General features: G+C 39.5%; 1 protein-coding gene across 1 annotated transcript in view; it reads right to left on the bottom strand.

The window, feature by feature from the left end:
- CACNA2D3 (calcium voltage-gated channel auxiliary subunit alpha2delta 3) overlaps positions 1-27,966 on the bottom strand; it is a 197,770-nt gene that overhangs the window by 62,131 nt on the left and 107,673 nt on the right. Inside the window, exons 15-27 of the mRNA XM_053470058.1 lie at positions 24,768-24,785; positions 20,716-20,787; positions 18,408-18,488; positions 17,115-17,189; positions 8,141-8,224; positions 5,834-5,905; positions 5,670-5,731; positions 5,469-5,536; positions 4,871-4,916; positions 4,689-4,786; positions 4,404-4,497; positions 3,896-3,991; positions 2,014-2,135 (exon numbers count right to left, since the gene is read on the bottom strand). Of these exons, the coding sequence (XP_053326033.1) occupies positions 2,014-2,135; positions 3,896-3,991; positions 4,404-4,497; positions 4,689-4,786; positions 4,871-4,916; positions 5,469-5,536; positions 5,670-5,731; positions 5,834-5,905; positions 8,141-8,224; positions 17,115-17,189; positions 18,408-18,488; positions 20,716-20,787; positions 24,768-24,785 (988 nt within the window). The remainder of the gene's footprint in view (positions 1-2,013; positions 2,136-3,895; positions 3,992-4,403; positions 4,498-4,688; positions 4,787-4,870; positions 4,917-5,468; positions 5,537-5,669; positions 5,732-5,833; positions 5,906-8,140; positions 8,225-17,114; positions 17,190-18,407; positions 18,489-20,715; positions 20,788-24,767; positions 24,786-27,966) is intronic.

Raw genomic sequence — 27,966 nt, 5'->3', positions numbered from 1 at the left:
TGGCACCAAAATATGCGCCACATTTACAGGAAAATACCATTTTTTTTAATGAAATATGAATTTATTCCCTTATCTATCAGAACCTTGATGTTTTGGGTGACTTTCCCAAACACCACACTGAGCTGATGCTTTATGGCGATGCTAATGAAGTCCGTTCCTCCATAGACTTTCATAAGTCAGAGAGTCTGACTGTGTGATTAAGGCTGAGCCATTCTACTGTTTCCCACTGGCAGTATGATAAAGAGTCGGGGGGGGTTGTCTAGCTGATTGAGGCTCAGATAACTGAGATAAGATATTTTTTGTATATTTCAGTGGGGTTACTGGGGCAATTTAAATTTAACCCCTTCATCACTTGGCTTGTTCGGTGTACGAAAGCACCCTAAAAACAGCATCACTCATAGGCCAGACACCAACAAATGACCCGTTGGATGCATTTCGAAGGAATTGGGTCTGTGGTAGGAGAAGATCTGCGAAGTAACGAAAGAATCCGCGTTCAGATTTTCATGGGAGAATTGCTTGAAAGTGCGGGGAAATTCTGCACGGAGAAGCCGGGAGGTCCAAAGTCGATGAAGTCATTAAATCAGGGTAATCTTCACTCTTTCTCTTTCTTTTTTTTTAAAATCCTATTTGTGTATTTAAGGTACTTTTCAGAATTTATGACTTGGTGCTATGCCCTGAAATCTGGTTTTATGAATAGGCCGAAGTGGGTGGAGAACGAGAATATTAATTTTGGGAAACATGTTAGTTTCATTTTATTTTTCATTAAAATTTGCGTCCAGGGACCCCGAGAAGTTTGCGAGTCGTGTATTCTGTCTCGCTAATCTCCCTTATCCTGCAGGAAGATGATACATTTGCTAGAACGATCATTTGGAACGCAGGACCTCATTTATATGCAAGTTATCGTCCGAATAGAGGGATTCTGAATTAAAACGACCGGACTGGAATCCGTCAGCGTGACAGCGACTTTGAAATTCGTACATCTGTCACTAATGAGGATCCCGCATTGTGTGGGGTTTCGGTAATTTTCGGGAACAGAATGAGTCAATTAGACATCGAAACAAATGTGCGTTTGACACCCCGAGGAAATATGGCAGGGGAGTCCATAGCTCATCGGCGAATAAATTCTCTCTGCTCGGGATTTGCTTTTGGAAAACTTTCATAAATGGAGTTAGCAAATGTTGGGGATTTTAAATTATTTTCCTTAAGAAAAAAAATAAATGAATCTTTCTACCCCCCCCCGTGTCAAAATAAGACAATGGAACGTCCCGCATGGAATCCGCCGTTAGCTGGCTAAAAACGGGGAAAATAAATCATCCGTTAAAAAAAATAAAAAATAAAAAAGTACATGTGAAAGCAATTGTAACGAATATGATAATGTTCTAGATACGTGTGCTGAACCCCCACGAATCGACAAACACACATGGAGATTGTCGGCGGTGAACTTTTCTACCGCGAGGAATTGTTTAGAAATCAGCTTTATTTATACGATGCGGATCTGAATCCTGGATGTTTGCTGCTAATGAGGGTTTACACCGTTAAATCATTTACATATTCCTCCCGGGGGTAAAATGAGGGGCAAACTGTTTTATGCGAATTTCAGGAAAAGAAAATTGTTTTCGAATTAAAAATTGTGCGAATTTTGCACTTTTATATCCTTACCCATAGCCAGATAGCTGAGAGTTGTGAGAGTTAGAAAGGCTATCGAGTGGCTAATACAGATACATTTATATATCCTTTATCGTCATCACGTGGCTGTAGGGTGAATTGTTGTACATAGAAGCTCCCACTTTTGTAAGAACGCGTGGTCCATGTATTGTCCTCTCGCGTTACAATGTATCTAGACGAGAAGTCCTTCATTTAGAACTTGGACCGACTCGTTTCACAACGACGTCACCAAAACATACAAATATATATCTTCGCGTTAAGGACAAAACCTGTCTGTTTCGGACGTCTTACACGTCGTCGGGCAATAATTCTACCAAAATATAATTCCTATATAGTATAATTACCGACCTGTGCTAAACGGGATGGAATAGACAAAACTGCCGGGGATCTGCTCTGCGGCTCTCCGATACCAAAGCGGAAAATGGTCAGCGTTAAAAATGCTCTCCTTGTCTTCAGACGTAAGGAAATCTCTTGAAACAGAAGGAGACGGGAGAGAAAGTCAGTCTGCGGTCGGTCACGTGGAACACTTTACCGAAATAATAACACAGAGATATATAACGCAGAGATATATAACGCAGAGATATATAACGCAGAGATATATAACGCAGAGATATATAACGCAGAGATATATAACGCAGAGATATATAACGCAGAGATATATATAACGCAGAGATATATAACGCAGAGATATATATAACGCAGAGATATATAACGCAGAGATATATAACGCAGAGATATATAACGCAGAGATATATAACGCAGAGATATATAACGCAGAGATATATAACGCAGAGATATATAACGCAGAGATATATAAAGCACAGATATATAACGCAGAGATATATAACGCAGAGATATATAAAGCAGAGATATATAACGCAGAGATATATAACGCAGATATATATAACGCAGATATATATAACGCAGAGATATATAACGGAGAGATATATAACGCAAAGATATATAACGCAGAGATATATAACGCAGAGATATATAAAGCAGAGATATATAACGCAGAGATATATAACGCAGAGATATATAACGCAGAGATATATAACGGAGAGATGATATATAACGCAGAGATATATAACGCAGAGATATATAACGCAGAGATATACAACGCAGAGATATACAACGCAGATATATACAACGCAGAGATCTATAACGCAGAGATCTATAACGCAGAGATATATAACGCAGAGATATATAACGCAGTATATGAAGAGTGCAGAGAAGATTGTTTAAATAAACCAAGTCACCGCTGAACATATCCCATAGCAGGCTTTATACTGAGATTCCCCATGACAGCTACAACAAACAGCTATTATGTGGGGCTCATGGTCACCACAATAAGAACCATTTGGGTTTATATTCCAGAATTATAAATATATTATTATATTCCAGAATTATATATATATTATTATATTCCAGAATTAGTTATATATATATTATATTCCAGAATTATATATATTATTATATTCAAGAATTATATATATATATTATTATATTCCAGAATTATATATATATATTATTATATTACAGAATTATATATATTATTATATTACAGAATTATATATATTATTATATTCCAGAATTCCAGGACTGGGGTGAAAACTCTAAGGGTTTTGGGATTTTCGCAGGGAACATTCATGATTCTGGAGACACCGGGTCACCCCAGCTCCAGAAAGATTCGAGACGGGCGGCTGGAAATGGCAAACACATGGGACTCCACAAAGGGGCCACTTATTTCAGACTGTCAGGTATAGCATTTAACGTGACTTGGTGAAATCAGTGGGTATAACAGCTGGGTTCTGCAACCGCCATCCAACAGGTGCCAGACTATACCTCCCACCGGCTTTAACACAGCAGGACCTGAGATGGAGAACTCCGATACGTTCACCAGGTCCTGTTACGTAAAACCTAAAAAGTATCCATGAACATTTCACGTTGCACCTGTCTCGTTCCTGATTGTCCCTTAATTTCGGGGTTAATTGTGCCAATTTTTTAATTACATGGTTGATGAGACTTGGGGAATTTGGTGGTAGAAGCGGTCCGAGCACACACGTAATACTCAACACCTGCCTATTTATGAAGAGTTTTTCTGTTCCATCAGCCGCGGTGAAGTAACGCTCGGTGTCGGGAAGCCGCCTCTCCGGAGCCAGAAATAGATGACTCCCTGCTTTGAGACCTATAATTGGGTCATATTATCCAGCAATAAAATGTCACTTACTGATTAGTGCGCTGCTCCGGACCCACAAACAAGTTCACACGTGTGAGGCCGGTGCGTGTTCCCAGAAAGGCAACTTCAACACCCTTGTCTGAATTCCTGAAATACAAAGAAACGCGCGAGAGTTCCTTGCAGCCATGAAGGCCTTGCGCCTGATGTTGTTGGCCCTTTCCACGACTTATATTGTACATTTAACGTGATTTCTGTAACACACATTTGTGTCATTTGCGATGCAATCTATAGTCTCAAACAAATAAACCCTGACACTACTAAAAATGAAAGTAACACACAGAACTAACACACCGTCAATCGAGTTTTTAATGATTAGGAGCGGTCATGTAGGCAGCCATTTTGTTCCTGTAAGAACCGCCCATTTTTCTCACCGCCCGGTGATATCCCTGATTCAGTAACACACAGATTATACAGCAGTGATTATTATCATCAACACAAATCTTTCTGATGGCGTCTGGATAAACGCAAACTGTAAGACCTGTATAATGGGTTCGCTTACTCTGATTTATTCAGCGCTAGGCTGGTCCAATACGCCTCCAGGGGGGCGCTGACGACCGCATCAAACAGCACTTCCTGTATTAACTCCTTGTCACCTGGATACAAACACAGAAAAACAATTATTATTATTATTATAATTATGGGGTTAAGACTAGCGTTATTTAATCAGCAGATAATGTGATTATTGGTTTTGTATAAATCTCTGGATTTGGGGGTCCTCCAGCAGAGAAATCGTCACATTGTGACAGGCGCGTAAATCCAGCGGTTATTTGCGTTCCGTACTCACACTGAAGTAATGGCTCTTTTCCTGTGAGGTAGATTTTTATAGCTTCTAACTGAGATAAGTGACGGTGCCCCGGATGCAAATCAGTGTTACAGTACGACCTGCAGAAAGACGGGGTTAAAATCCCATTAATCAGTCTTCCGAGGGGGGGTATTTTCACGTGAAACACATTGTTGTGAACCTACCACTCGTCGGCCAACGAAACCTCCGGGTGATCCAAATCGTGCAAACCTAGAAAAGAGACATTGCAAAAATAACGATACATTATTTCGCCGGATTTCCTAATAAATAAGGCTGTTCTACTGCCGCTCGGGATAATGGGAATTGTCGTCCCTGAACTCAGGAGGCAAATTCTCAAATGTCGTAATTGAATAGTTTTGTAGCCTTGGCTTACCTGGGAGATAAACCCAGTACAAAGTATCATCGTTTCTACAGCTCCTGGGTTTATAGAGAATTTTGTTCATTTCTACCTTAAAACCTGGGAATCTGAGAACAATTTTAGAACTGAAATTACCCAGATCTCATGTGATCTGTCTCGTCCTAGAGAACATAACTGAACTCGGCCGACAGATCCTCCGAGACGGGGGGGGGGGGCGAGGAATAAAAATAATTTACAGGATAATCATTTGCCAGAACCAGCCTGAGAAGTGGAAAGGACAGGAGGTGTCGCGGAACGGACGTCGCTGGAGTGATGAATCCGGAATCAACGAAAAACATATTTCTAAAATAAAACCTTGATTTTTAAATCAAAATTGTTGACCAAGCGCATTTCACTCGTCTTACCGTCCTCGATGGTTACATTCCCTTTGAAGAAGTATTTTCCGTGGCCTCTGGAGAGAACTACTCCCAAACTGTGTGATAAGAAGAAAGAACGATCGGTTTATTGACTAAATGCCCCATGAACGACTTCCCCGTTGGACTTTCTCAGATCCAATTTATTTTGGGGAAACGAATAGTTACAGCGAGAAAACTTCTAGGAAATACCTGAAAGGCGTCCCCTTGATGTCGGTGTAATAATAATCGTTTGTCATCACGAGAACGCGTTTCTGGAACAGAGAAAGAGAAGAAAAAAAACATTTTAAAAAAAACCTGTTTCTGATTTATATATTTTTAGCAAATCTTTGCAGAGTAAATCATTGACGTCTCACCCCTTTGTCAACCGTCTTTTTGACTTCCATCGAGAATTTTCCAGTTTTTCTGTTGACCATCGCGTTTCGCAGCTAAGAGCAAAAAAAAAAAAAATTTTTTTTAATTTCCATCAAATTGGAGAAAACTTTCAAAAAAAGGATTTAGCAAATGAGAAACATTTTGAGATAAATATGTCATTTTATTTGAATCTGCGCAGTAAAGCAGCATGTTGGATACTGAGACTCAGGTATCGCATTTTTCTTATAGAATTCCGACTCTTGTTCTGCGTCGGAGACGATTTATGAACAATGCTCTACTGAATGTCGTCGATGACAATATGTCTCCGATCGGTCAATAAAAGCCGCCCCGGAGCGCTGAGGCGACGTCATCGAAGCCGTTCAAAAGCTTTGTCTGCTCGGTAAATTAACGCTCGACCTGAATTTTACTTCCATTCAGAAACGGCATTAATGGGAGTTTATAGTCATTCTTTTCGGCTCCAGCAGAAGTCTGAGCGTTCCCCCACACCTATAATTTTGGGGTTTCATAATATTTTATGTGCAAGACCTTAATTACGGACGCCAGCACCATCATTAAACAGCATGGGAAGCGTTTTGCAATCATCAATTAAAGACACATTGTTTAATGCAATTCCGAACACAAAAGGCTGAGCTAAGAGCGATAATAAATAACAGAAAACGTTAATTGTTTCGGGGGAAAACTGAATAAAACTGTATGTTTTTTTATCCAAGGAGCTAGTTGTTGAACTTGTTTCACGAAAAAAAAAAAATCACGTTTTTAAGGTGTCAGCCAAGTCATTTGCAAAACTGAGCATTTTTCTTTTGTTTTCTACATTTCCTGATATTTGGTGTCCACACGGGCCACCGAGAAGCCAAAAATAATGAATTTATATTCTAAATACACAATATTATACAATATATACAAAAATAGAGGGATTTATGATTTAACCTAAAATATTTTTCTGATCGTAGTCGATAATCTTATGATTTCATTCATTCATTCATTCATTTTGTGTTTCATTCATGAATTTTACTAAATCCCACATTTTGGTCGCTCAAACTGAAACGCGGAGATCGACCCAACTCTGCCGGCTGAATAAAACTGAATTTACTGACTTTATCTTAAATTTTCCTGCCAGTTAGAACCTTTTGCTGATTTTTACAGCATACAAATAACTGTTTTTGGGGAGTTGAGTGATTTTCTTTCAGCGAGGACGCACGGACACTATCGGCAGCCGTCGGACACACGCAGTTCGGGAAGCCGTGCCAGCTACGAATGCCTCCAAGAATATTTTTCCTCGAACGTTTTCACCCCATAAAAGTCTTTTTAATAAGATTTCAGAGACCTGTCAGTGGTAAATATTCCTTAAGGAACTGCTCCAAATATGTGGTAAGTCAATTAACAGAGCTTCGCAGCCGTTCCTTCTCCCGTTTAAGAGGAGATAATGGTCAACGTGCCAGAGAGTCCAACGTAGTCAGAGAGTCCCAGCAACATTACGACCTTGGAATGTCAATTAAGTAGCAAGTTCATTGCCCATTCGTTTAAACAAATCCCCCCCCCCCCCCGAAACCGGATATTTAATGGACCAAAACGTAAAAAAAAAAATAATAATAATAATAAAATATATATATATATAATATTAAATCATATAATTAAGACAGCAGATAATTTCCTACATAATGACTTTAGTATTAATACATATAGAAAATTGTGTTTTAGGATAAAAACGGTATATGAACATCTGTTGCTGCCGGGCCTTGAAGCAAATTCCGCTAATATCTATCTCAAATTCGATTTCTTGGTAATTGCATGAAAATCCCGTAAAGGTTTTATTGCCAATAGAGACACTAAAATACACGCTTACTGCATTTCCAGGGGTTAATGTGACAAAGTCTTTCATTCTGATTTGCAGCTGCGATTTGGGACAAAACGGGTCTGTTCATAAAAAATAATCCCGAGATTGTCGGATAATTGGCTGGAATCATTCAGTGGCAATAAATGGATTTGTAGTTCTGCCTCCAGCTGCCCGAATAGACCATTAAAAAATATATGTATTTATTTTCGAGGGGAATAAGGGGTCCCTGCAGATGTAGCTACCAAGAGGCTCGACATAGACATGCGTTTGTTATATGTCTGAGTTTACAACACGCAAGCGACGCGTGTGCATGGTACATATTCAATGGGAGGTTGGGATAAAAAGGCTAAAAATGGTGAAACGACACAAAAAAATATATCGTACGGATGCGAGAGACAGACGTTCCAACCCAACAATAATCGTTAAAAAGGGATTACGGAATGAAATAATTTACCACGTCGTCTCGATCTTCCCATTCAACCTCAGATAAGTCGACGCTGCTGTAATTGGGTTTTCTTCTCTTTTTCCCCTCTTCATACTAGTGAAAAAAAACAAAAAAGTTTGTTTAAAACACAATATTGAGTGAGCCATTCAACAATAAAGAATAATAAAAATAATAGTTCTCTAAATGATCTTTTATCGACTTCCTATTAATCATCCATTCAATGGAGGGCTAAACACTTCAAGACGTCAGCAAAAAGTTTGGGATGTTTTTGGGTTTCCTGAATAATCCAGAATATTTTCGGAATATGAAAAGATTTCATGTTCCAAGAATTTAAACTTTTGGTAATTTTCACTTTTGGTAGCCATGGAGGCCACCGTCCCGCTATAGACAGCCAACGGGTTAACTGATGATCTGTTTGCAACATTGTAGCAACACAAAGATACAGATCAACGTCTTGGTCCCAGAAATCTACCTTTTGGTAGCCAAGTTTGTAGCGAAAGATGTCACAGAGACCTCAAAGACCCCTTCTTATGTTACGATGGCGAGAGTTTTAGGTCAACAATAAATGAACCCCCAATGAATTTTTCGAAGCAATCGTTACTGATAACGTATCAAAAAGCACAAAATTCCAAATATAATCGCTTGATATTTATGGTTTGCAGTAAAAATACATTGTAATCAAAATTTTGGGTGAAAATCTGTCGTCGGCCGTCGAGTCGCCCGCGCTCAGGGGAAGCAGGGGAGATCGCGTATGAATCATAACGTTAGAATGGCGTTCGTGTCGCAGGCGGCCGTGTAATTTTCACATTTTAATTGATCTTCTAGTGTTATTATCATTATTATTATTATTTATAGTATATATATATTATTAGAGTGTTTTATTGTTGTATTTATGTGACATTTCTATGTAAGATTTTACATTATTATATGTTTTATACTTAAAATTTAATTGTAAGAGATTTTGATTAAATGTATTACATATTTGGGAAACTCTGCCCTCTACTGAGCACTGAATAAAAGCGATAGAAAACATCCAATATTATTTTCCAAATCCATGTCTGTCCTCCCCAAAAAATTGACTACGATGCCCTCTTACTATATAAATGCTCTACATTGGACTTCTTTCCCTATTTTCTCTAAACTGCCCTTCTCTATCCTCATATTACCCTATACTGCCCCTTCTCCCCATATTACCCTATACTGCCCCTTCTCCCCATATTACCCTATACTGCCCCTTCTCCCCATATTACCCTATACTGCCCCTTCTCCCCATATTACTATATGGTGCCCTTCTCACCCTCATATAACTCGATCTCGGTATCTTTAGGAAGCCATTTAAGAGCCTTCACCGTATTACAGTCTGGCCTGGAACGCTGGGCCTCAGCCTCGATTGCAAAATGTCTACATATTTTCCAAAAATAGACAATATGACTATTTTTACTTATGGATAGCTGTGGCTTTTATATTTTTATGCTTCGGACAGCTATTTCAGCAATATTAACGAATCTGAGGACACAAGTATTTTATACATTCCAGTTGGCTTTTTGCCTTGATGTCTAGACTCCGGTCAGGTAGGGCATTGTGAATGTTTTGGCCTGAAATCCCATGCTGGGTCATTACTGTGCTCCTTTTGGATACACAGGATACCGAAGCCCTAACACCTCGCTCTGTGAAAACACGGATGTGGGAGATTGGAGATATTTTTGAGATGAGAAACCACAATGTTTGGGTTGATGAGGCTCGCACCTGTCTGTTGGGGTTAATGGCACGTTGTGTGGGTGTTTAATATCAAGCTTTTTATTTTAGCGGATTAAACATCAAAACACGTTGGATAAAAGCGGCTCCGTTAGCAAATATTTCCATGGCAGGATTAAGGGGTTCGTCCTCGTGTTTGGTATCTACACTCGGTTGGCTTGGGCATTATCTTGGTGTAGATGTCAGGATCTGGACACCGGAGGAGAAGACAATGTTATCTCCCAATAAATGGGAAAAATAAGCATTGTGCCAAACAAAAAAAAAACGTTACAGGAAAAAATATTATGTTTCTTATCTGGGTGAAATGTAGCTGGATGTTGGCCGCGTCACGGAAATGTCACCGCGGAAAGTGATTGAATGTAACAGGCTGTCTCTAATAATGCATCAAAGTCACAAACTGGAGGGCAGCTTAAGAAAAAAAACTCATAAAAGAGAAGAAACGCAGAGAATAAGAGAAAAGAGGCAAAGAATTCCATAAGAAACCGCACAGCATCTATAAGACTTCACACATATTTAATATCCTGAAGATTATTTACTAATTACATCGTTAGCACTGCCCTTCTCTCCTTCATTACCAAGTATTGTCACTCTTCCACACTACTAAGGTTCTTCTTTCTCCTCCATTGCTTACTGCTGCCCTTCTCTCCATTACTTACTACTGCCCTTCTCTCTATTATTACTTACTACTGCCCTTCTCTCCATTATTACTTACTACTGCCCTTCTCTCCATTATTACTTACTACTGTCCTTCTCTCTATTATTACTTACTACTGCCCCTCTCTCCATTATTACTTAATACTGCCCTTCTCTCCATTATTACTTACTACTGCCCTTCTCTCTTCCAGAGTGTAAACACTGTCATCCCCTCTCTCCCTTAATATTAACTACTGTCTTTTTCTCTCCTCCATTACTATCTACTGCCTTTCTCTCTCTCTCTCTCTCTCTCTCTCTCTCTCTCTCTCTCTCTCTCTCTCTCTCTCTCTCTCTCTCTCTCTCTCTCTCTCAGAGTATTAACACTGCCCTTCTCTCTCCCTCATCACAATCTACTACCCTTTTCACTCCCACATTACTTAATATACCCATTCTCTCCTCAATCATAATATCCTCATTTTACACTCATATTATACATTTTTTCTTCCATAGTAACATTTCCCACTATTTGTTAAACAGAGGTCACGACGCCAGCCACAATCTGCCACGGCACACGCGCTGATGGTTGAGTAAAGAAACAAGAAACAAGAATTTTTTTATAGCTGGGAAACTGGGCAACATATTCCCCAAAACAGAGCGCGGGATCGCTCTCCGAAACAAAAGCCGGCATTCAGGAAACGCAGGAAATTCCTGCCGTTTAATAGCCGATTATTAGGTATACACTGGTGGTCTTATTGAAAAGTCTGACTTCTAGGTTTTTTCGAGGCAGTAGCACCTGGACGGGAGGAATATTTGCTGATTATCCGCGGGTTTGACGATAGCCCAAGCGATGTGAGTAACTACCTTCTATAATATACCTATAATACCTTTATAATATGTCACAGGGACGAGAAATTATGTCACTTTTAACAGCAAAAGACTCATTGGGCTCCAAAAACTCTTTAAATGATACACTGTACAGCGCTATGGAATATGATGGCACTATATATAATAATAATAATCATAATCATAATTTATATTATGTTATACATCATCAGTCTACAGATTGATCAGCCCGGAATATCACCTTCTCCTCCTTCTCAGGGGATGCTTTTCTGAAAGACGTCTTTGTTTTATGTAAAATCTCGAAATCTCGTTATTTCCAACAATCACACCCATTTATTTTGGATTTAAGGTCTATGTCCACTGACTGCCCTACTAGGGAATCCGTAATTACAATTATAATTATAAAAATGTGTTCATCTTGTTGGCTTTGACATAGATCACATAGTATATAGCGCCACCCTATTCAGTGGTGTTGTCTAGTTGTTAAAGAGGACATAGCAAGCAGTGCATCACATAATAATTTGGAGAGAAACAAAATGGAAGAAGGCCTTGATCAAAGGAGCTTACAATCTAGTTTACAATCTACATGAGCCCCACCGGTTATATTGTATCAAAATGTAACATCTTTTGCACCACTGGGAGAATCCATCTGGATTTCAGAACTCCCCAATCATGAATGTATTCAAAGCTTTGGTGGACTCCTATCTCTCCTGGGGTGTGGAAAGTGGAGACGCAAAGAGCGGGACATCGAGTGGGGATTAGAGCGTCAGTAGCGGAGTCAATAGCGGCGCATTGCGTATGTTGCTTTGTCCTTTGCAACAATGAGTTAAAAAAAAACCCAACCTAATAAAGAATTGCCTCCTGTACTATCCAGGTGCTTAAATATTAGGGTATTAGGTTTAGCGTATTGTAACCGAACGCTGACTGCCGAGCGATATTCCACGCGGGCGATTGGTACAAAATCCCCCCCCCCCGCATTCCTCATACCTTTCCATTCAGGAACCCAAGTAGGGACGAGCAGCTGCCTTTAATTATTTTGGATTCAGGAAGAAATAATGCAAAAAATATGTTTGTTTTAAGACCAACCGGCCCCAAACCTTCTGCTCTACATCGGGAAGAACTTTTGGTAAAAGTCAAACAAAGGAGAAAGAGAAGCTGGCGGACGGCAAACAAACTTTTCTCGCGTGATTCACTTCGCTGCGCAAACCCCGTTATTACCGCAATTTACAAAACCTTCCATTATGTCGCAAAAGGTATGTCATTTCATGTTGATAATTAGACAGAGTCCTAATCACAGAACACAAACCCAAAATGGGGAGGGGGGGGCAAAATAGGTGGTTCCTAGGCAACCGCTTATCTCCCCAGAACATCGTCACCTTCCCGGGAATTTTCATTTCGCGTCATTTCTGCTTTTTTTTATATTTAGGTAATATTTAAAAGAAAAATAAAGGAAAATATTTATTCTATTCCACCCCAAAAAAAAGATTTGGTCAAAACTTCTGAACTTTTTGAATAATAAAAATAATAATAAAAAAAAAGTTTATAAATAAATTTCCACCAAAATGGTCGAAAGATTGAATTTTCCGATTTTGCACATCGGATTCACGCGTTTCGGATTCTTCTGCATATCGCTGTCGGCCGCAGCTGTAGAGTTGCCAAGCACCGCGCGGAAAGGGTAAGTGGAGGTTATCGGAATCTCAGGAGGAACTCCCCGGAGAGATACGAGATTCTCCGGCTGACACTAAGTGGAGCATTAACAGCTCTGCAGAGAGTCGGATCCGTCTTGTCTTCTTGTATCAGGAGAAAATAATTCTTATAGTTATAGAAGATAAGATAAAGAGTTACAATTTATCTTTTTATTTGAGGCCCGTGGCCGCCATTGTGGTCGGACACAGAGTGGAAGGAGTCACGGTGACTCGGTTTTGGGTCATTTTATAATGGTTTTTTTTTAATGCAGGGTATTTTTTTTAAACCTAGCCATAAAATTATATTCTTCATGCCGGTTTATCTTAACAAATCAACGTCATCCTCACGCCCTATACATAAAACGATGACATCACAATTAAATATTTCATTAATTGCTACATTTTGAAGTTTTTTTTTATTATATTTGGGGCTTTTGTCCTTTTACATTCTGTGTATTTTAATACTAAAGAGAAGATAATCATGAGATTATATAATTGAACTAATCCTGCCATAGTCCAGAAAACGCCCCCCCCAAGCGATAGACCCGAAGATTTGACCAATTAAAAAAAAAAAAATCTCGTTGATAATTCTCATAATGTTTGAGAAGTTAGGACTTCCCTAAACTTTCGACAAGGAGACGTAAACAGAGGTTATTAAATTTCATTTCGGCAGCTGGCTAGTTATGGGGGGCATCGTTCTTTAATAAAGGGATTTAACAAAATGCAGGAGGAGAATTTATTTTAAAGGCGGAGAAAAGTTACAACCAGAGACCGGAATCTAACGCTAGAGAGTCAGAGACGGAAGGAAGTTTTACTTTACTGAGAGGGTGGTAGATAAGTGGAACGGCCTCCCAGCAGAAGAGGTAGAGGGTAATACAGTGAGGGTATTAAACAATGACGGGAGACCTTGTATCCCCAGTACTTTTTAAAAAAATATATATTAATTAGGGAACTTGATAATGTTTTTTTTTCTACTATATTTGTAATTATTAGAAATATAGCATTTTTTTATTAAATGAGGGAAACCAGCCTCGCACTTTGCCGTTTTTTTTTTAGAAAGTATCAAAGGATTTGCTTCCCAGAATTTTTCCTATTTTTCTAGTTGTTTTTTTTTTTATAGATATCATTGGCCACATTTTTTTCTTTCAAAAGAAATCAAAAACTGCAATAAATAATGCAGCTCGCAGTTCCCTCTAAAGCATCGCCTTTAATATTAAAGCTGACATATAACATAAATCTCGTAAAAAAGGGGGTATTTATGTATTTTAAAAGTGGCTTATTTTAAATGCAAGCTGGTAGGGGGGGGGAAAAGGGCTCTAATCCCTTTAACTTTGATTTTATGAACGGTAAACAGTAAATTAATTACGTTCCAAAACACGCTTTTAAGTTAAAGTAGAAAAAAAAAAATCTCATTTTGATCAAGATGCGGACAAAAAAGGAAAAAAAAACTCGGCTCGTTCTGCATACCTGAGAAATTGCATCAAATGTTTTGGCGTGTTCCGACCGAACGCAGCATTACACATTGTAAACAGATGTATGTTACCAAACCTGACTTGGAACAATAAAAGAAAATATATAAACTACCGGGAGATTCGCATCAGAACTCTTAAGGAAAGGGCTTTATGGTAAGAAAGGATTATCATAATGCTTTATTTTTTAAAAAACCTAAAGCGCGAGGATTTAGAAAGTATAGTTTTTATCGCCAGTGAAATGATTGCGTTCTGGGTTTTAAGCCCTTTCAGATGTCCCGAGGATGTCTGAGCAGCTCCTGGGTGGTTGCGTTGCAGGAGTTTGCGTTCGCTTTATCAATGAGCCGTAAATCATTTCCAATCAGCTGATAATGTTGCTGGGGGGGTAAATGTTAGGGGGATGAGAAACCTGATTAGATCCTGAATTTTATGGCCCGGTGGACAGTTTGAGCTCAGAGCAACATTTAAAAGTAGCCCCCATAACACCATTGCCATGATATCCTCCTGAGCTATACTGCCCCCTGGAGCATGGGAGGGGTACTTCGGGCACCCCTAAACCCCAAAGCGGTTTTGGAACTTGCAGACAAAGTAAAGCTATACACACATGTCCAAATAGCACAAAATTAATACCTTTAAATTATATATATATATAAAAATAAGGATTTTGTTTTATAGCCAAGAACCCCAATTTATCCAACAAGTAGTCCTACTAACATACCATTAACTTTAAACACCCCCAATTTAATCAGAAGCACTACACTGTGGACCCATATAACAGCGTAACCAAATGAATGCAGCTTGTTAATAATTATATTATTCATTGTTTTTTTCTTCTATTTAACTATAATTAATAAAAAAAACAAATATAACAAAGCTGTTACAACTAGGAAAGATGGACAGAAATAATAGATTTAATATATATTGTATATTGTATTGTGTTTATTGGTCTGCTAGACAGGTAAAAAAAAAATTCTGTTGTACAGAAAATTGAGAAGAATAATGAACTGTTTGGTTTCCCAATGTCATAAATATGATTTTCAGATCAGATACTCTATCCTTTTAGTGTTAGATTCTTAAAGCATAAAATATTAAATACCATTCTTTGCATTCTCCAGGTTACACACATATATATATATATATATCAGAAATGTAAACCTGGAATAAATCCGGACAATTTTCAGATCTGGTTTGAATAAATCAGAAAATCAAATTAGCTGAAAAAAAAAATTCAAAATGTAACTTTGTTGGCGGCGGTGCAGCAGCGCCACCTAGTGGTGAAGCAGAGAACTGCGAGCGAGTGGGGTTTCATGTAACTTTTATATAAATCCATGAGGAAAGTCACTGTAAAGCCTGGAAAGAAATTATTATTATTACAGAAATATGGAAACTTTCAGCCCCATCTAGTCTGCCTGTTCTTCTGCTGTAAAGATTCAGTCTACTCACTGTATCACCCTCTACCACTTCTGCTGGGAGGCTGTTCCACATGCCAATCACCCTCTCTGCAAAATACTATGTATTTTATTATTATAGTGCATGCATATGCTTGGTGGGGTCCTCACGGTTCAGGAGTGCCCATCCTGTCTTTTTTATTGTATAAATGCACCTAGTGCACGAGTTGTTTGGGAAATGTTTTTGTGGCCCTCGGGGGCCGTGTCAGAAATCAGCGCCCCGGATATAATTGCAAGCGTTCTCTAAGTGGTCCTTACATAAGGATACAGGGCTGGTGAACTGGGGGGGGGGGACACATTCCAAACACGAAAGAATGGGAGATGTTTGAGTAAAGCTGGCGTGAGGATGAAGCCGGGAAGCCATTTTATTACAAGAACAAAATAAGCGTATTTTACGGATAAAGCAGAAATCCGTATGATTACGCGCCGAGGAAGCAGACGCTATAAACTTCTGTCTCTGCAATGAAATAAGCAGTTAGCGTGTAATGATAGTCCTTCTATTTAAAGCATCCTGGGAACACGACTGCAGCTAAACTGTCCTGGAAAACACTTTCCCCAACCTCCGCCACCGGCCGGCGGATGCGATTTCCTCCGCATTATGGGAATCTTAAAATAAAAAAACTCTTTTAATTATTTATTGCACTCTATTCCGGTTCCAAGAAGGAGAGCGGGAGGCAGGGGGTAGAGTCCTTATAAATTACCCCACCATGGTAAATTCATTTAAAAATTTCCACTGTTGACTCATTTTTGACCCAAATTGAAAATTCTCGGTAAAAAGTGATTGTATGATCGCAGCACGAATTAACAAGAGAATAACACGGACATTAAACATGTTCATGGCATTAAGTTTATATTTACATGATTTAGCAATCGTCTTGCAATGTTAAGATTTTTTGGAAATCTAACTATCTGATCTGGACTCTGGTCCAAGTAGGGAAGGTAAATTTCTTTATTTTACTGACACATGGAGCTATTTACAAAAAGTTTGTTTTTCTTGTTTTCGGGCTTCCGAAACAAAACCTAATTTGAATTTTACCCGATATTTTCTTATGCAGTTTAGCTGATCGTATTTCCCTTTTTTTTGACCATCCTTTGCGTTTTTTTTTTGTATGGAGCGAAATTGAAATAAAACAGAATTCTGAGAACTCACCAAAGGCCTGAGTTCCGGGTGCGTTAAAATATAACCATTGTTTGTGATTGCAAATGCGTAACCGTGAATTCCCAGCTGAAACAGAAACAGGAAAAAGAGATAGATTAGCTAAGAATGCATGCGTCCGCGCATGTTACATTAAAATACAAAAAATCACAAAGAAGGCTGGATAAAGTTGGGATAATGCACATTTCTTACACCTCTTCAATGAGCGACCATGTTATTTAATCTAACATTTTCTTGCATTTAGCATTTAAACCTTTCTCGTGTTGCTACTTCCTGTTTCATGGAGACCTGGAGGACATTAACTTCCTGTGGGGTGAGTTCGATCTTAGCTGATATCACCATAGAGAGGTATCTATTGAGACAAACAGGAAATCACGCCAGACCTCCAGCTTTCCATGATGCAGGAAAAGGTGCTAAAGAAAATTTTTTACCAGAAAAACCTCAGAAATAGGGACTTAGGCGGTCAGCATAAAATACATGCAAGGAAAACATTACGTTCTTAATAACTTATTTTGTTTTGTGCTCAGATTATTGTCTATGTTTTCACTTTAAAGGTATTACATCATAAATCAACGTTACAGGATCCGCTTACTTCATAAACCTGGGATGAGGACCTAGGAGGGGAAAAAGCCCCAGGTGGTTTCCAATGTCCCCCCGCCAGCCACAGGACGACACCTGGGCTCCATTCGCATCGCATTCCATCTGCTTTCGCCTAACGTTCCAATGGAACCTTTTATTTAACATTTAGTAGAGCGATGGGGAGCAGAGAGACTCGCCCAAGAACGGAAGGCAAACATTAGCTACTTGTAAAACGTTCAATAATAAAAAGATTTTTATAACGCGATGACATAGACGATCCGGTAATAGTTATGGAGCTGCGATCAAAAAAGTAAATAATGGGGACTGTTCCCTGCCTTAAAATGGCTATAATTCCGAAGCCAGAACATTAAACATCCCCAACGCCATACTTTTTATTACAGCACCGGGGAGGGTCCAACGACTGCCGGGCATCAACCGCAGCTCTAGCGCCTGTTTTAATTGCACCAGAAATTGAACATCTTAAAAATGTTATTCCAGTTGAGTCCAAGGAATATTTTACGAGATTATTTTGTAATTTGGCACATACAGAAAACGTGAATTCCTTTGGATTTTTCTCTTTCATGCCAGGACTCACCTGTAATGGTATTTGACAGGTCTAATTTACGGCGGGGACCCTGAGGCGCACGAGGACTGGGTGTGGCGGGAGAAAGACATAAATAGGTGAGCAGGGACTTTTTGAAGATTTACCTTATATTTTGGAATTGCCTTTAAAAGTTCTTTCACGGGAACATCTGTGCCAACGACACCTAGCAGAACCCCCTTTGATCTCTGTTCAGAATAAGAAATGAAAAAATACAGGCTTCTTAGGACGTAAACAATCGATGCTAAAACATTACAGCCCCTCGCTAATTATTTTCACGTTGTCATAAATCTCTTACAGAGCACAGACGACCAAAACGCTTTGTTCTGCCGACGTTTCAAAGACGCTGATGGATATGAAGGCGGATTACGTGAGCGAACCCAGCTGTCGCTGCGCCTCTGTCTGAAACACTTTTCCCGCACCAGAAATGTATCAACTGCAATCATGAAATCTGTATCTCTAGAAACAATCAGCCCCAACCGGACGCGTCTCTCGCCTGCAATTAAACCGACGATTCTTTATTGTATTTAACGCGGCCAACTGCGAAAAATGGAAAACCGCATCATTTGGTGGTTGTTATAAGAAAAAAAACCCTGAGCTTGTTATGACAACATACTTTGATACATTTTACCATGATGTCTATAAAGTCCATATGTGTGAAGGGAAATCGAACCCTTTAAATGCCAGGTCAGCGCCTTGCCTACCCACCGTCATCTAAAGGGTTAAGTTAAATAATGAAGTAGCATTAGGAAATGAGTTCTTACACATTGGTCACCTGTGTTCAAGGAAGAATGTGCATTCCAATCTACCAGCAGTTAAAGCAGGTATATTATTTCATATTCATAGTGAAATGAAATGGTTAACATTGTGACACTGAGGACCTGGCATAACAAAAGCCATGAATCCCAAGACACCGGTCTGTGAAAGATTTAGGATTGAACCCTTTCTAAGTTCTGTACCCCCCCCATGGAGGAATTTTTGGGGCAGTAAGGAATTAGGGGCATTGGTCACCCACCTGACTAATTTTAGATTATTTAACATGTTTAATGGGGCATAAATGTCCGTCCCTGCTGTTTACTGGATCCAGTTACCCCCAAATCCCAAATGACAGATTGAGATACCTAAAATACTCCAAACCCCCCCAACATACCTAGCAACGCCTTTCGGGTCTTGATATAGCAAAACCCAAAAGAACAAGAAATCAGGTAAATTGCAACTTTTTCTTTTAATTGCCCAGACGGCAGAAGTTATTCTGGTAATCGCCAGATGTTTTCTAAAACATTTTGATATAAAGATCAAAGAATTTCGAAAAGGCTCTGAAAATCTGCCAACATTGTAAATTATCACCAATCTGCGTTTCCACGATGTTGGCAAATACATTTCTACCCTAATATTACAAAACAGCGAATGAAGTCGATGACTTTGCACGGAATAAAATGTTTATGGGAAATTAAGATTTAAGGGTAACATATTTTGCAGACACATTACAGGTTCGGCTAAATTTTGTACCAGGAATCGTCAGGGTATTTGCAATGACATTTTCCTAATGGAATAGGGAGAACATGGACTTCATTATAAAAAATCCAAGTTAGATACATTTTAAAACTTAACTTTAGTGCCCAGCGGCAGAGTGGTTTGGGGGCTCTGCACTGGGAGGCACAAACGCAGTGGGGTCACTTAAGGTGAGGTTAGGTGACCCTGTAGGTGAGCAGCCAGAGAGAAAGCTGCCAATGAAGTAAGAGGAGTAAGAGAAGAGATTCAGTATGTGTGTATGTGTGTTAGAATGAGAATCTATGTATAAGTGAATGTGAGAATGAATGTGTAAGCACTTGTGCGTGTGAGAGCATGAATGTGTAAGCATTTGTGTGTTAGCATGAACGTGTATATGGGAGTATGTGTGTTAGCATGAATGTGTATGTGTGTTTATGTGTTAACATGGATTTTTTTGTGTAAGTTTGTGTAAGCATGGATGTGTATGTGCAAGTGTTTATGGGTGAGCACACATGTGTACATGTAAGTGGCGTGAGAGGGAATGTGTGCTAGCATGAGGGTGTATGTATGTGTACTAGTGTATATGTTGGAAGGGAGCCTGGGCCGATGGGGCCACTTGGTTTTGCACCCCACCCCCCCCAGGCCAGAAGGTGCCAGCCCTCCCCTGTTAGTGCCGAAGCCTCAAGATCTTATTATTCTCCCTTAAATCTTTGACATGGGCCTGTTTTATCGATTGGTTTTTCCAGCCAACTAGTTTCATGAAGCCAACAATGGGGGATACTCAAGCATCACAAGATCTCTCAGGTATTTGGGGGATCTGGAAGAAAGATATTTTCAAAGTGATCAAAAATAGGAAAAGTTATGCACAGGAAAATATAATAATCCATGACTGAGATATATTTTGTGGGGTTAGCGGTTACTTACAGTTTCATTATGTTTACTGAATACCGGCATCGCAACCGTCGTCATCAAAACTAAGCCCTGATCGTCCGCCAGCTGAACATAAACAAAAGACAAAAGCGACTTTCAAACAATTAAAGAAATTAACAAGAGATTCCACAATGTAACAGAGAGTCGGGGTGGAGGCGGCCGGTGGGAGGAATTAATGAGGTTTTGGTGCAATTAAGACAAAAAGGATAGAAATCCATTGGATAAAACATGTGAGGGAACTTTACACGCAACACGACAGATGATTCTGATCCAACTCGCATCTCTTTATTGCCAGTAATGGTTTTAAAGCAACTGGTTATTTTTTTTAATATTATGTTTTTATTATGACTTCATTTGTGGAAGATAAAGTTCTGAATTACTAAAATAATACGTTTTAGATGACAGTGGGCTCCTTATTAGCTCCGGTGTCACAATCATACATTCCTAATTTGAGGTTATAATTATATAAGTGCCCCAATCATTCATGAATTTCGATGTGCGCTAAATATCACGCAGATCCGCGGCAACTAAAATAATGGAAAACGCAAGATCGGATTCATGAGCTTTGGGGCATTTCGAAAAATTAGGAAGATAGTTTGGGGGATTTCCATAACGGATAAGAAAGTGGGGTCTTCAGGTGTCGCTCATCATTTTTTTTAATGGGAAGACCATAAATAACTGGGGAATATAAAAGCAGAAGCTTTCAGGTGGCTTCCCAAATTACGTCAACTGGTTGGGCATGGACGAGAACCAAGAGATCAGATTCCGAGGGACTCAAAGTCCAAAAGATCTAAAGCTTTGTCTTTTTTATTTTTTTTTGTATTTCTTATTTTTTAGTTTTTAATAATATTAATAAAAATAACTCTTTCAGAAATATCAGTAACAGAAAAAGCAAACAATTCTATGTATTAATAGAACAAAACACTAGCACAGTAGGGTGATGCACATTTAACATAAAAACGATGTTTCGATAATAGACATAAAACATTTTACAGGAACCATTAAAAGCGGGTAATCTGCCTATTTTTATGCTATTTCACATCTATTTGTCATGTTTTTTTTTCTCTAAATAGTGAAACAATTGAAGTTATGGTCAATTATATTCACTTATTTATTTGCTACCTGGCCTGAATTCAGTGATATGGACAACAGGACAGAACCAGACAACACGGTTTACATTTTTTAAAAGAAAAACACTAAATTCACATTTAAAAAAAAAAAATTTCTGGTTCCAATCAAATTTTTATGAACAATTTAACGTTCTTACAAATGATGAATGGGGATATCACAGGGGTCTCCGCACTCTTCTCTCATAGGTTGTCTGCTCTAGCAGGCAGCCAATGAGAAAGCAGGGGTGGTTACACCGAGTTCCAGACTTTATTTCTGTTCGAGCGAAATGTAGACCAATATATTTTTCTTTTATGGACAATGGGGCGAGGACGATGTATCCGGAACATTCCCCCCTTATGTAGATGCGACATACGGAATGCAATGCTTCACAAAGAACATTATGAACAATGTAACAAACAGGCACACGGTAACAATGTGTGATGGGAAAACGTGTTTCTGTTCTGAGGACAATACCATGTGATTCATCTTTAGAATGCGTGAAAAGTTTTATGCTCTTGATTCCTGTAGCTGAATCCGTCATTTTCTATCGCGTATTCAATAACTTTTTAGCTTCGATGTCACTTTAATTCCCATCTGTGATTTGATTATTTGTAATGCGATTTACAGTTAAACATATAACAGATGTTTCTTGGGTTGCTAGAATGTTTCTGATCATTAATGACAGACTTCGTTGATAATAGGAATGGGATATCGTTAAATATAAATACCGCTTATCGATTGTCCGAAGCTGTCCCCTAAACTCGCTATTTTATGGTTGGAAAAAAAATAATACAAATGTCCTTCTTTGGTTAGAAAAATAGATATCATTATGATATTTCTGGTCCCCAGTGACAGAAAACTCAGCTCTTTGGAGTTCTGCCCATTGGATGACATAGGGGTGCGAAACGCGTCGGCTTGGAATATTTTGCACACCTCTTTGGCACTCAAGGAGGCAAACACGTAGAATGAAGCAAAAGCATGATGTAAGGGCTCAAAAACTGCTAAAACATGGTTGCAGCGAGAAAAAACGAGGACATAAAACATTACTTACACAAGGTATGGGGTAACAAAGGAAAAGAAAAACAAAGACGCTATCAGGACATTAATGGACACAAACAACAGCCGACATTTGTCTTTTACATTGTAATGGAGACAAGATCCCTTTCGTTAGTAACTGTACGGAGTTAAAGCACTGTGCATGTAGGGCGATTCGTGGATTGGATAATCTAGAAACCAAGGCTTAGTACGCTGTTCCCTTACAGGACGGTCCATGGTCTCGTTGGGTTGACTCCTTGCTGAAAGTCCGAGCACTCTACAGCTTGGTATCATATTGGTTAATTAGATTTTTCCTACATTTTATTCAAATCTTTTCTTGACCTGATCTGATTTCCAGCTCCTTCGAGTGCAGACTCCGACCTGACGTTGTGGTGGCAACGGGAACCTATACCATGCGTGGGACCCATAGACCGCCCCCTATGCCTGTAAAATGTCCCATATTCATCTAACGCACCCCCGACTTCTACGATGTGAACTGAAGTTTGCCACGGGACCAGCTCCAGATACAGGTCTGATCACAAACGTATTAAAGGGGCAGAATATTTACGTGAGATGTGTATGTTCTGGAATATTGTCTCCTTTATTTCTGTGTTTTAGACACCAACAAACAGAGAAGACGATACGAGACAAGCGATGGGTCCAGCTAAAGCCGAGGAATTCTGCTCTTTCATAAACTGCAGATTATTCTGGCCATTATTTCTGAAATGGGAAGGCGAATAGTAAGCTCTTCAGGCCAGGAAAAGATTGACCTGACAAACTGCTATTGCCAGCATTTTCTGAATCTAGAATTCATGGAACGTGAAGGACGTCTTTGTCATAACACATCAAAGCAGAGCATTTCCACATCAAAACTGCTTGAAATGTTGACAGAAAAGAAAACACTTTTGAAGAAAATATAAAAATTCCAGTCTAATCGCTACAAGCCTGGGCACCAAGTGACACGCCGTCCCTTTTAACATCCATTTAACGATGTCCATCAAGTCGAGGCCATTCTTACAAGGTTATCTCTGATAGTCTATCGTTACTGTGCCTGCGGAGACTGAAGAAGCCACGTCCTCGGCCCCCGATCAACGTTCCTTACCTTAATCTGGTAAAATGACACCGAATTGCCCCCCACGCATTTCACTTAACCCCACGTGGAATGGTACGTAGTGACTCAATGCGTTGGTTGAATGCGCCATGCAGTCCCTAGCAGACTCTCTGAGCACACGTCTATTCTATCGTATGATCGGCCTCTCAAACATACGCGACACACATGAAACAGCAGGGGTGACGGTGTTCGGGGGTCACACGTAATGCCAAAGGACGTCACAATCCACTCCGTGATGATACAGACATGTATGACGCGGGACACATGAAGTGACGGGAATTACTCATATGGAACCGCATTGCTACATTTCATAGACGTGTCGGTGGTAACTGTAGCAATCGTTCCAAGGGTGATACTTCCAAGACATGTGTCTGAATGTGTTTTAGTTACACGAAGCAATAAAACAATTCCTTGTACAGTGGATACTGGGTTAATTATCACTAAACAGTGCTAAACCGTACCCCTAAACGTATTACACGCAGGGGGGGGAAACCGAGACCCTCGGGTCAACGAGAAGCCATTGAGGGCCAGAAGCACTGTTCAGCCGGCCTTGCAACGAAATGTTTTATCCTATATCGTTAATTAATAGGGGTTACTATTAATTACGGTTATCCAATTCGACGCGATTAGCGTTGAGGTTAATGATCTATGTAAAATAAAGCTGAATCGATATTAGTCTTATCGTGGGGAATTACCCTAATTACCACTGTACCAGGTGGAACATTATAGACATGCAAAAAAAATCAATTATTTAGTCAATGAGTTAACAGAATTATTATTATTTTTTTACCTTTTGAGCCTGAGGGAGCTGAAAAAACAAACAAAACAGAATTCATTTAGTGTATCTTATTTTATGTTTAATATCACCCTAATGTTTAAGATACTTTTTTAGGAGCCATGTTGTTAGGATTAATGTGTTTTTTGTTTTTTTGCCTTTTGTGAGTGAAAAAAGGGACATCGTGTTTTGCGCTAAATGAAAGACAAAAATGTATGTGAAAATTAATCTCGCAAATACGCAATAAAAATAATAAAAATATTATAAAAATAAAGCTTTTCCGGTTAAAAGTAAGGAAGCATGAAATGTAAGGTGATCTTTTCCTCCCCTGTTGTTTATATTTAAAATTCTGGGGCAGTTGTATCGCCTGGAAAATTAACTTTTACTAGTTCTGCACCCATGTGTGAGCTATGTATAAGTTATGGCGCTGTTTCTAACGAGTTAACAATGGCCACATGTGAAATTTTGGCTTGGCCTGTTATAATTACGGGGTTCAAACATTTCCGTGAGATCAGTGTTATTTCTGGAAGCTTACCCAAAGAGCTTACAATCGTTCTGTAACGGATCAGAAGACTATTCCATGTCCTTCCCACCTTCTATTTCCCATTCGGCAAAGCCAGCTATCTATTTGTGCGTCCGTTGGACAAACATCCTGAAAATGTCTATTCCTAGACCGTTACACAAACGTCGTTACAGTATAAGGAGGTCACAGGAGTCCCTTCTACAGGAGTCAAAGCGACGGCCAGACTTTTCACACAAGGTATCTTCTTTAACCTAACATGCAATAGTTGTTTTTTTTCTATGATGTCACTCAAAAAGGCTAAATTGTGGGATTTTTGTATTTTATATCTCCATAGCGACAGTTGCTGATACAATGTAACAGCTGAATCCCAGCGCAAGGTTTCCTACGACAGTATAGAGCGTACGACTGTTCCATAAATATGAGTGTGAGTGATGAAGCTTGTAGAGCCGAAGGAGACATTGCCCGGGGCGCTTTGAAAAATGCATGAGGGAAGAGTCGTTTTGGTTCCTGAGTCTGTGTCTCTCGCATCCCGCTGTAACACAGAGGAATTGTAACATCTGATAGCGTCCTACTCTGGGAGACAAACCTCAAAGATCTGTCAAAACACATTTTTTGGAGAAATTCCAGGTTTAGGTCCTGTTCACTGGCATTCAACGGCCTAATCTCATTGGAAAAGCATTAGGAACTGACAATTATACTTTCTGAAACTTTCACGACTCTGTCTTATTTTTTTGACGTTTATTTAGCGGCCGAGATGACGGCGTCAGCGGAATGACATGCGGTGTCCTGCTGGTGTGAAATGGAACGGATGCCTTGAGTGACGCGGATAAGAAAACGTTTTCACGGCTTTCTACACTGACTTATCTCGGGAGTTGGGCTTGGTAAATAAGTGGTAAATGGAGCAAAATGCCACAGGTTAAAATATAATGTTTATAAACCTATATGCTCATCAAATAAAAGAAAAAGTCATCATAGTTACCTTCCACGAAGTGCCCACAATACCCAGCGGCTTACTTTTTATTATCTAAATATTAGATATCGTTTGGATTTTCTCTGATTCCAGCTAATTTGACATCATTTAGCCTACAGGTTTCCACCAAAGTCCAAAAGGCTTGAGAAGCGCTAGAGGCGGCTTTTATTGGGCTTTTTAATCGCCACGATGGTTTAGGATGATCAGGCTCAGTATGCTGGATTTTGGGTTTCCCGGCGTTGGATTTAAAAGCTCCACAAGTGATGGTTTTTCTTCTCCTGTCAGCCGTTCTCTGTTTCTGAAAGATTCTCAGGTGAGAAGATCCCAGAACCCAATGTGGACCTTCAGCCAGAAACGTCTTTGGGATCAAATGTTGAAGGGACATCAACTTTGGGCAGCAACAACATAGAACTTGCCCTCTGTCAAGTCAAAGCGACACCTTCACGAAATGGTCATGGCCCACCTCATCTGTGTCATACCTCCAACCCACCGAAAAAGCCCTTATTCTACGTGTTCTTAAATCCTGAACCGGCTTTCTCCTGTGAATCTGGCCTGCTTCCAAGAAGAACGTACATAGCCATTAATCATAAGATCTCTTCTGAGGATTTATTTTGCCTCCTCGATCCAACTACCCAGAAGACGACCCCTTTTACCGAATTTTGGGTTGGAGCAAAACAGTTATTGAATAAACTCGTGATTTCAACAACAAAAAAACCCTTTTTGACAAAAAATGTGATGTTTGAAGCCCAAACAAATTGGGTCCTAAAGGGACCGGGTAGACATTGGAGTACGGGTGGCACAGCACCAGCAAAAGCTGGCTCCGGAAGTCTCTTTGAAGTTAATTATAAGTTCTTGACGGCAAGATAATTTTATTCTATAACGAGGTTGAGGCTGAAATTACGACTATTTATTTTCTTCCTACCTTTGAAGATCTGGGAAGTGCTGCACGAAGACAGTGTCACGTCTGCAGCTTTCAACTTTGTATCTCCAAATGATTCAGCCCAAAAAGAATAATAATAAGTAACAGTATTATTAATACCCCTTCATGTACGAGCACGGGGTGTTCTACCAGCCTTTCAAGGCGACTGCATTAGTTCTTGAGCGTGCGAAGTTGTTTTGGGGAATACAGAGAAGATAATGAGTATTCCGATGGGCCGATCCAAGCGCCCCACCTTAGGTTGGTGACTTTAACAAGACCTGTCGCCAATGATTAAAGGGAACGTAAGTCAGAGCTAGAACATCTGAACAAAAAAGGACAATAGAGTATAATCTCATGAATGGTTGGGTGGTGATAAGTAACCCTTATCATAAACCAGAGAATAATCCTTACTCCTAGGAACTTCAAATTCCTAAACTATTGCTACATTTCCATTCGCATTCTATCAGATTGCGAGACGTCATTCAGAAACGTTACAATAACCGGTTGGCGTTCCGGTGATCTACAGGACTGACCAAATTCTCCATCGTCCCCAAAAAGTACTTTTCAGTGTTTTTCTTCATTTCGATTTTTTTCTCTGCCACGAGACAACATTTTTGGATTTCGATGGAACTTACAATTGATAACCAAGGAATTCGAACCGATTTAGGTTGCGTTCCCATGGATTTCTGCTACTAATGAGTGTTGGATGTGGCCTGATGCCCGCTTGGCCCCGTAGAGTTGGAAAATCCGTCATTTGCCCTGCAGGTGAAGCCAATAAACATCGTTGCTGCTTTTACGCCAC

This window comes from Spea bombifrons, chromosome 6 (assembly GCF_027358695.1).
Source record: "Spea bombifrons isolate aSpeBom1 chromosome 6, aSpeBom1.2.pri, whole genome shotgun sequence".
Classification (NCBI taxonomy): Eukaryota; Metazoa; Chordata; class Amphibia; order Anura; family Pelobatidae; genus Spea; species Spea bombifrons.
The sequence above is the reverse complement of the archived record's forward strand: the minus strand, read 5'-3'. Positions and strand labels throughout refer to the sequence as shown.